Raw genomic sequence first — 10033 nt, 5'->3', positions numbered from 1 at the left:
AAGGCAACATCAAATGTGTATATATGGAATCAGGGAAAGCTAAATCGTGGACATTCTTCATCGAATATACTCTATCTCTTTAGCAAAAAAAGGCAATATCCATAAAATCCGTTCCTTGATTATTATTAACTGTCAATTATAGTAAATCCTACATTTGAGACATTAAATTTTTATTAAGAAGCAAATAAAAACTTCGGTAAAAATTATCCAGAAACCTACCCCATACCCCATACCTTCCCCGATACCTACAAACTTAAAAAATAGTATATATTGGCTAATTTCATGCAAAATATAAGTTGCCTGTAAAATCGCCTCATGTAAATACAGTATAATGGCAATGACAAATAGTATATTAACTGCAAAAAAATTAAAAAAAAAAACAAATATTTCTTATTTCATCATCATTTTGTCCCAATCATTGTAGAAGGGTTAAGTTGTTAAACCAAATGAAAGGAAGAGCTTTCCTTGCGACATTTAATCTTCTAAAGATTTCTTCAGATTTGATGCAGCTTTGGTTTACCACGTTCCAAAGGTTTCCAATTGGATTGAGTTCTGATATTTGGGCCTGCAATCTTTAAAATTTTCACCTTTTTAAAAGTTAAGCATAAGACAAAGAAATGGTATCTATTCTTCGTCGGAGGGATGCATAACAACTGCCAACTCTTCTTTAGAAGTTGATTGATCCGTTATGCAATAAATTCTATTTAGTTGGCTTCTGCTGCACAAAAACACAACCACACATCTCACTCTCTGCTTCATGTTAGATCGTAGTAGTAAATATGGGTGCCAATTATTACTTTTGACGCGATTGCATTTAGAAGTTAAGAGGCTGACATGGTAATGCAATATATTTCGAAAAGGCTGTCATGTAAAGTGTCTTTCGAAAGAGGTTTTTTTATTTCCGAAAGGCGAATTGCAGATTGCTAGTACAGCAAGAGCAAGTTGAAATATATGTATTTCCGAAATCCATTTGCGCTCTCTCAACTGCAGTCACATGTTGCAACTTTTATTTCTGAAACTAGGCTAGCATTTCAAAGATTCCAAATTTCAAATAGATTCATTTAAGTAAATATATATTTTAATTTTCGAATTTTTTGTTTTACCCATCAATTCTAATTTGTTTTTAATTTTGATTTAAGTGACCTATGCTATTCACTTAAATAAAAATTAAATCGGAATAACCACACTCAGCGATGTTATACGTTCAATCAGCTGATCACCTGCTCTTACGACCATTTTAAGCACGGTGCTGCCATATTTTTACTAGTTTAAATAAAAAGCTTATTGAAACTGAAAAAAATTTATTTGAGAATTAAATTAAAATTAATTTTCATTTAAATGAATCTGGTGAAATACGGCCTAATTGTAGCATGACCCAAGTGAGCTAGTCTGCGCCTAGCAAGAGTGACACATTCACAGTTTACAAAAGCTATGAACGTTTATTTCAAAGATTAATTTTAATGAGGTGATAGCGAAGGGAACAGTGTCTAGTGTAGTACCCAGTGAGAGTTTTGAGATCCTCTCTGCCTAAGTGAAATAAATAGATTCTTTGAAGCTTCATTTGAAAAATAGATAAATCGTTTGGCTTGTCTCTGCCCTGCACATTCCATCCAGTGCCTGTTGAACATATTGTCTATCCAGTTGTTTATGATCCACTTTATGTGTGCTTTGCTGAGCCCACAAAATGTTTCCGGACCATAAAATACTGCGGTAGCTGCTTAGTATCGCTGGGCAGTCAGCCTCCTCATTGCCATCATGTCCTTCATGCCTCGGTACCCATTCTAATAAAACTGTATTCTTAGCTCCAAGACCGTTTAGGACATTGAAGCAAACATAGCTGAGAATTTATTTTGTGTGAGTGCAGTGTCAGTTGGGCTGCCTGACTGTCCAATATAATGCAGATACATATATTTCGATGATGTGCTTCTTTTAGCAGCACTCTCTGCCACAAATTTCTATTACAAGAATCTCCGTTTGAAAGTTGTTGGTATCGACGTTTTGTGTTTTGGATATGTCTTAAGCGAACGCCAATAGAATCAGTATTTCTCAAATAAGCCACTGCAACATGTAGATAGAATTTTAGAAACGTAGTTCCATATGTTTTGACCACCACTGTACATATATACATATGTATGTATGTATATTCACATATGAATGGCCACAAGTGTACAAGTGCATTGGTTTTGTTTTTGTACATACATACATATGTATGCGTGAATGTGATTGCAGCAGCATCGTGCAATGCAATGCAGCGCAGCGCACTTCTAGAGCACAGCATTAATTTCCATTCTTAACTTCAGGTGATCCACAAGATGAATGTGTTCGCTGCGGCAAGGTGTACGTTACACTAATGCAGGGAGTCTGCACAAGGTGCTCCGATTCGAACAATTCAACTGACACTGACAACAAGACTGGTTTTCAATCGGGAGGCGATACAACCACAGAAGATGAAACCTCAAATGGCACAACGGAATGTAGTGACAAGTAGGATACAAAAAAAAAATAAAAAATAAAAATACAAAATAACAAAAAATGCACAAAATAAAAAAACCGAACACGATAACGATAACTACATGCATTCGTACTTACATACATACATACATACATACACAAACAAATATACATACTATAATGACTGCTGCTGTAAATATATAAATACATACATACACACTAAATATGCACATATTATCTATAAGCATAAAAATGGGGCGGAGAGGGGGTGTACATACACACATATGTACGTATGTATGTATTTTTGTCTAAGTGTACATATTCTCTTACTCTACTCTAAATATACTACATACATACTAAGTAAGCACTAGTCGTTAAGGATATTTATAAATCTTTTTTTTTAAGTGACATTACAAAGCAAGTATAGCACAAGCCAATAAAATAGATACTGAAGATTTTTTGTCCAAGTATGTATAACTGAATGGTAGTGTTTGATGTTGCACCGCGTCATTGGAAACGTCATCGTCATCGGCGGCGTCTGCGTTGGCGTCTGCGCTCCGTTGCCGTCGCTATTGTCGGCGAATTTGGTTTGTATGGCTTGCATGATTTTTGTTTTGTTTTAGCACTTACACACATATATATGTACGTATAATTCAATGGCAACAATGTTTAGACAGCTTTTGTCGGCTAATTGGAAACGCGACAATTTTGATAATCTTCTTTTTTTTTAATGGCGGGTTTGACCACGTGGAATACAGCGTTCTTCATTCTCGTCAAAATTGGTTTAGCTAAAAAAACGGAGAAGGTCTCGAAATTTTAATAAAAATAAATACTTTGTAATAACGAGGTGCGTTTTTCAATATTCGAAATGTCGGATCTAATATGGCGGAGATTTATAAAAAAAAAAATCATTGGATTCACCTCAAAATTGTTATTGGGGGGTTTTTGGGGTCGCTGATCACGAACCCGGTGTTATTTTTCAAATTTTCAAAGTCACGGACCCAATATGGCGGATAATTTTTAAAAATTTACTCGGATACTTCAGAAAATTGTCACTCAGATTCGCTAATTTTGAAAACTAACACCGGATTCGTAATTAGCGGTCCCAAAAACGCCCGGGTAAAAATTTTGAAGTGAATCCAATTTTTTTTTTTTTTTAAGTTAGCCGCTATATAATATTCGCCATTTTGAATTTTTAAAAACACTACTCGAAATTAAAAAGTATTTATTTGTATTAAAATTTTAAGACTTTGCCCGATTTTTTTGTACCAAAACCAATTTTCGCGGGAAGGTAGCTTCCATTTTTAACTCTAAAGAGTGTCCCTACCCCAGAATGCCCAAGACAATCTGGCTTCCTTAATCAATGCTAAAAGGGCCTGGGTAGTCGATGCTGGACAGTCACAAAGGATGAAGCCACATACTTATGCAATCTGATTAAAAAGTCGTCAACTACAAGTGGCCAGAGCAAGGGGGAAGAACCCCTCCCTGCGGTCAGCCTATCACGGGTCTGATCTTCACTTGAGTGTTACCGAAGGACGAGGTGATTTCGCATTCACGAAGCATAACATCGATCCAGCGCACAGTAAATGAATCTAAGCATCATTGAGATAGAATCATAGACAGTATTATCAAAAGCCTCCTCAATGTCCAAAAAGGTTTACAGAGCAATCTCCTTGGCCTCAAAGATGCTTTCGATCTTACTTACCATACACCGTAGAGCCAAATCAGTTGATTTGTCTTTGACATAAGCGAATTGAGCAATTAAGTTCTCGGCATTAAATAAAATCTATCACACAGTAGGAGTCGAACGATTTCGATAAGTCCATCCCAAATCTGACTGATCTGGTGGTTTTTGCTTAACCAAATTTTTACCCAGCTTCGTAGAGGGGGAATTTACCGGTTCTAAAGACACACTGATAAGGTCTAATCTGTTCGATGATCATGGGTTAATTGGGTCTAAGTGCTGCCTAGCAATATGTTCAAATACAATTAAGGATCCCAGAAATGAAAAAAAAAAACCAGCAATGAGAGAACAACACTGGCGGCGATCAGCAGGATCACGAGCCGTCCAAAGAGCACGTTTGTTGGGTCTACCATAAGTTGAGCTTCGCGACAACAATTGAAGCATTTATCTATTCCAAACAGGGTTGAGTAGCAGCTACATCAACAACAACAATAGAAATACGACAGGCAAAGCGCTTACATAGGAGATACATATATGTAGCTTAAAATTATTCCAGTCAATCTCCCAAATGAGAATCTGAGAATCATCACATCGCGGAATATAGGGTCACTTGCACAAACTAAATAGGAACCTAATCAAACTATCTGTACCGCATCCGTGACTCGACCAAAGATACACCTTCTAGTTAAATACTATGGCATTTGCAGAAGGCACCAGAAAACACAGGCCGTTTCCTCCATACCTTATAGTTGTATCTACGAGGAGCTTACGGCATTATTATCTGTATCGAACGACGACGAATGCTTTAAAAATTTATCTGACGATATCACTCTAGCCGGTCATTCCGTGGGCTATTGTTGGAGATAGATAAAAAGGCTGTTACTTTCAACAAAAGTGCTGCCAATATACCCTTAAGTATCATTGCGCATCTTATACATATCTATCTAAGAGCTTTAGTTTTTCACACAATGCACCAGTTAAGACTTTATATATGTTGTCACGCGGTAGTTATCGCACACAGAGGGCCAACCTTCATGTAGTCTGGTTAGAGCTCACTAAAATTTTGATGATGCATGTATCTATCTTATGACGTCCTCGTCGTTGTACTGAAATAGCTCAGCTATAAAGACATCAGCTCCAACATCGTTGTTGGTCTTCAGTCAAGAAATTCTTTGCTGAATTTTCTCATAGTAGTTTGGTTGGACGTTGACTGGGGCGTCGTTGATTAAAGATACATATACAATTTCGCCGTTAGCAGTTATCAGAGTTCTTACAGCCTTTGTTCTCGTTAGCATGTCGCTTTCATTTCCGAACTGACATTTCAAATAAAAATTGAGGTACAGTTGAAATGCATTACTAAAATCGAAACGGTAATAACCCGATGCACGCTCTTTTAGTAAAAAAATATTTAGAGGTCGCTCAAAGCGCTCAAAGTTTTCCATGTATTTTATATGGGAAAAACTTTTTTCGTGGAAATGGTATAGAATTCTTGAAAATCAATATTTTTCAATCAGAAAACTGTTTATCTTGAGAGACTTCCAATAATAATGTCCAATTATTTATTTTACCATTTTTTAATTATAAGTTTTTTTTTTGGCGCCATAAAAATTGTTCATATTAGAAAATGGTTAAATAAACAATTTATATTAGTATTGAAAGTCTCCTGAAGAGAAACAAAGGTTTCCGATCGAAAAATATCGATTTTCAAAATTTGAATTTATTTTTTTAAGCGAATAAAGTTCGAAGGACGAAATTCGAGGATGTGAATGAGTGAATAATTAACTTATTTACCATATAATTTTTTTGAAAATAATTATTTTAAAATTTCAAGGATATTCAATGTTAAAATTTAATGGTAAATTGTTAAAAGGACATTTTCAATACCTAATCGTCTTTATGCGCCAAAAAATGTAGTCGGGCGTAATTCTACAGAATTTTCTCTTTAATTTGATAGTCATACTGTGCATTTTTAATACTTTTTTGAAGTAATTATATTTTTAAAATTTCAAAGTAATTTTTAAGCGAAAAACAAAACCCACTTCAATTCTCATATGTATAAACATTTAAGATTATCGTTAATTTCTTCACGATCCAATTATCGGAAAATTAGTATGGGACCACCCTTGAGGTACCACCTTTCCGATGAAAAAAGAATTATCGAAATCGGTTAACGGTCAAATCGGTCAAAAGTTATGCGGTAACGTACACACAAAAAAAAAAATATTCCGACTAACCTTCTCCTTTTTGTGAAGTCGGTTAAAAATCCTTACATCAGAGATAGAAACACTAAAAACGCAGTTTTACTATATATATTTGGTCCATGGTTTCGCGAATATCTAAAATTTTGTGTGTGTAAAATTTACTGTCGCACGGTGTAATAAGGTATTTTACATTGAACCAGAAATCCCTGCAAATCAATGTTTGAGCATAAAATGGAAAAATTGTAAGCAAAAGCCATACACTAGCATTGTCGTCATGCGACGAACAAATATATTGCCTTCGGTAATCAAAAATATGTTTTCGGCGCTTTTTTCATTGATATAATAAGACTCATTGCTTGACAGTTTAATACCTACATACTTTCGTTAATAAATCATTAAATCTGTGCATATGTACACCGGTTGTTAGCTAATTAGAAATGGAATATTTTGACCAGTTTTGACTACTTCTCTTTTGTTTGTTTTTATGTTCATTAATCCTACTAATATTATATGTACATAAATGTGAAGGTTTGTAAGTGACAATTTGGCACACAAATAGCTCATGACCTGGTTTAACACATAGGATATTTTTTAGGAGACTTGCCATCTTTTTAAAAAATTATAATCAATTAACTAATAGTTTAAATAAAATATTACAATGATGTGCGTATCAAACGAAAGGCATTCTAAAACAATTTAGTTGGAAATAATTTTGAAGAGGGTTTGGCACCTGTTCAACAAGATAAAAAGTTAATTAACCAGTTAAAGGAAATATGTTTATATGGGTATCAAATGAGAGGTCTAAGAAAGCTTTTTTTCGATATTTTTAAGAGAGACGAGAAGTTTAAGAAGACTTGTTTTGAAAACCTTTTGAAGATGGTTGCCAAATGTTTAGAAATTCAAAACCTATTTAATAACAAGTTAATTTAAATATATAATGTGGGTATCAAACCAGAGGGAAATATTACTTAGGAAGGTTGAAAGTGGTAATTCAAAATAAATTTAATTAACAAGTTAATAGGAAATATTTTATACGGGAATGAAATCAACGAGAGGTTTACGAAAGGTTAATTTGAAAACCTTTTGAAGATGGTTGCCACATGTTTTTAAATTCAGAACCAATTTAATAACAAGTTAATTTCAATATTTCATTTGGGTATAAAACGAGAGAGGTTTAGAAAGATTTATTTCGAAAATATTTTTGAGTAGGTACCACCTGTTTAGAAATCCAAAACCAATTTAATTAATAAGTTAAATACAATATTTTTTTTTGTATGGTTATCAAAAGAGAGAAAGGTTAATTTCGAAAATATTTTTGAAGAGTGTTGCCACATGTTTAGAAATTCAAATAAATTTAATGAAATCAAATTAAATATTTGAATATGTGTGCCAAATGTAAAAGGTTTAAGAAAGCTTAAATTCGAAAATATTTGTGATAAGAGTGGCCAGCTATTTAGAGATGCAGAATCAATTGAATTTGAGAAGTTAAATAAAATATTTTATTATGATTGCCAAGCGAGAGAGGCTTAAAAAAGATAAATTTCTAAAATACTATTGGGGTTTTTTTTTTTTTTTAAATGTGAAGGGGTTGCCACCAGTTCCAGTTCAATTTAATGAGTGAAATTAAATGAAAAATTATAATGCGGACGTCTAAGGAAAGAAGCTAAAGCAAATTTGTGTCCAAAATATTTTTGAAGAGAGCCGCTAACTTATATATTTACATCAAATTAGTTTGACAGCAATTTGCAATGGAGTTGCCACATTTCCAAAATTTATTCAATCAACCTTTTCCGAGTACGTTAAATGAAAGAAAAAACATTTTGCATTGATACAAAATTAAATTTATTTTCCTATATATAAAGAATACCTACGAAAGGTAAGTTTAATCTGAAATTTGGTTCATGCCTTATCAAAGATAAAACTAAATTAGCCATAACTGGGCAGTTAAACAAAATTAAAGCAGCTAGGTAACCCGACTCGTATTTGAAAAACCTCGTCACCACGAGATGATTGGTATTTAAGGCTAAAATAAAAAAGTCTAAAAATTTAAAGAAAATTAAATGTAAAAAAATTAACTATTTAGCAATGTTTTTTTTTAGCTTTGTACCAGGATTTGTTTGTGAGAAAAATTGGAATAAACAACAAAGTCTTAGGGCCGGTTGACACTAATCCCCGGTTAAACATCGTTATCGACGTTACCGACACCGTGTTATATGTATGTGTCGAAAACGTCGATAACGATGTTAACCGGTGATTAGTGTCAACCAGGCTTTGAGCAACCGGCCCTAAGAGGTAGAAGTTAATCACATCTCATCAGACTTCTTTTTCTAGAAATCGTGGTACAAAGCTCAAAAAAATATTGCTAAAAAGTAAATATTATAACGGCACAATAATAAAAAGATTTATGTTTAAAAATTTTGAATTTAAAATAAATTAAACACGTTTCTGAAAACTAAACGAAATGAAAAAAAAAATTTTAAATAAAATCTTTGTATTAAAAAAAAATATATTTCAAATTTTAAGTTACAAAAAAACAAAAATAGATAAAATAAGTTTCTAAAAATTAAATTAAATATATGGAACATTTTTTAAACAATAAAATATAAAAATTACAAGAAAATCAAATAAGAAACGAAAAAAGTTTTCTTTTTAAAATAATAAAATCTTAAAATCAATAGAAAATTTAAATTAAATCTGCCGCGCGAGTACTCGAACCTCGGATCCCTCGAATGGCACGCCAAAAGAGCTTTTCACCACGAAAGTTGGCTTTTTTGTAAGACTTTCGTTCGAAAACAAACAAAATCTTTTAAAACACAAAATACTTGCAACTGTCTTAGCCCAAATTGGCCTGTTAGTGTAATAAATTGCATGTTTGAAGTTGCTAAAAAATTCCGTTTATTTTTGATAATTTGTTTTTGCTGACGGTGCTACGCACTTTCTTCCCAACAATTACAATTAGGGGATTCACAATTCGCGTGTTTGTAAAGTAAAGCCTTAAAAATATATGGCATTGGATAAAGCTATCATGATGAACATGTTGTTTCCGACGCCATTCGCGCAATTGATATTATTTTTTTACAACGACATATTTATGTATTACATATCTTATCATAATTATTTAAACCCACAGGTAATATTTAGTTAATAAATTATGATTTTTGATAATTTTTTTGCTGACGATGTTACGAATTTTTTTCCATACACACGCAAAACATTTAAGGCATTCACAATTCGTGTTAAGCGTCGCAATGTCTTAAAGTCTTAAAATTTTTCTATGTAAAACAACGGTTAAAAGCGTTTTAAAAGATTTCCCTATAAAATAAGAGCCAATAACACATTTACGATTAAATAGTTTAAAAACCTTTTCTGGTGAAGTTACGAATTGCCTATAAAAGTATTAAGCGTTATTTTACGATCAAAAAAGCATTACCACGCTTAACACGTCTTGTGAATCCCTCAAATGTTCGACAATTTTTTTACATGTATGGATGAAAATGCGTAACACCGTCATCAAAAATTCTAATTTTTTAACTACTACCTTTGGGTCTAAATAATTATGATAAGATATGTAATACACACCTATGTATGTAGATATGTATGTCATGATCCCATATATTTTTATGAATTTAGTTTACAAGTGTAAATTTAAAAACGTGCGAGTAAAATTTTGATAAGCAAATTATACTAAAATCAGTGA

The 10033-nt window shown here is 32.9% G+C and overlaps 1 protein-coding gene across 1 annotated transcript in view; it reads left to right on the top strand.

Annotated features, from left to right (window-relative positions):
* Nucleotides 1-3226, top strand: part of LOC118735622 (zinc finger protein 624-like) — a 25230-nt gene extending 22004 nt beyond the window's left edge. The window contains exon 7 of the mRNA XM_036465477.1: nucleotides 2301-3226. Coding sequence (XP_036321370.1) covers nucleotides 2301-2488 — 188 coding nt within the window. The 3' untranslated portion in view covers nucleotides 2489-3226. The remainder of the gene's footprint in view (nucleotides 1-2300) is intronic.
* Nucleotides 3227-10033: the final 6807 nt, after the last annotated feature.

The sequence above is a fragment of the Rhagoletis pomonella genome, unplaced genomic scaffold (assembly GCF_013731165.1).
Source record: "Rhagoletis pomonella isolate Grant_MI unplaced genomic scaffold, Rhpom_1.0 Rhpom_scaffold_00003, whole genome shotgun sequence".
Classification (NCBI taxonomy): domain Eukaryota; kingdom Metazoa; phylum Arthropoda; class Insecta; order Diptera; family Tephritidae; genus Rhagoletis; species Rhagoletis pomonella.
The sequence above is the reverse complement of the archived record's forward strand: the minus strand, read 5'-3'. Positions and strand labels throughout refer to the sequence as shown.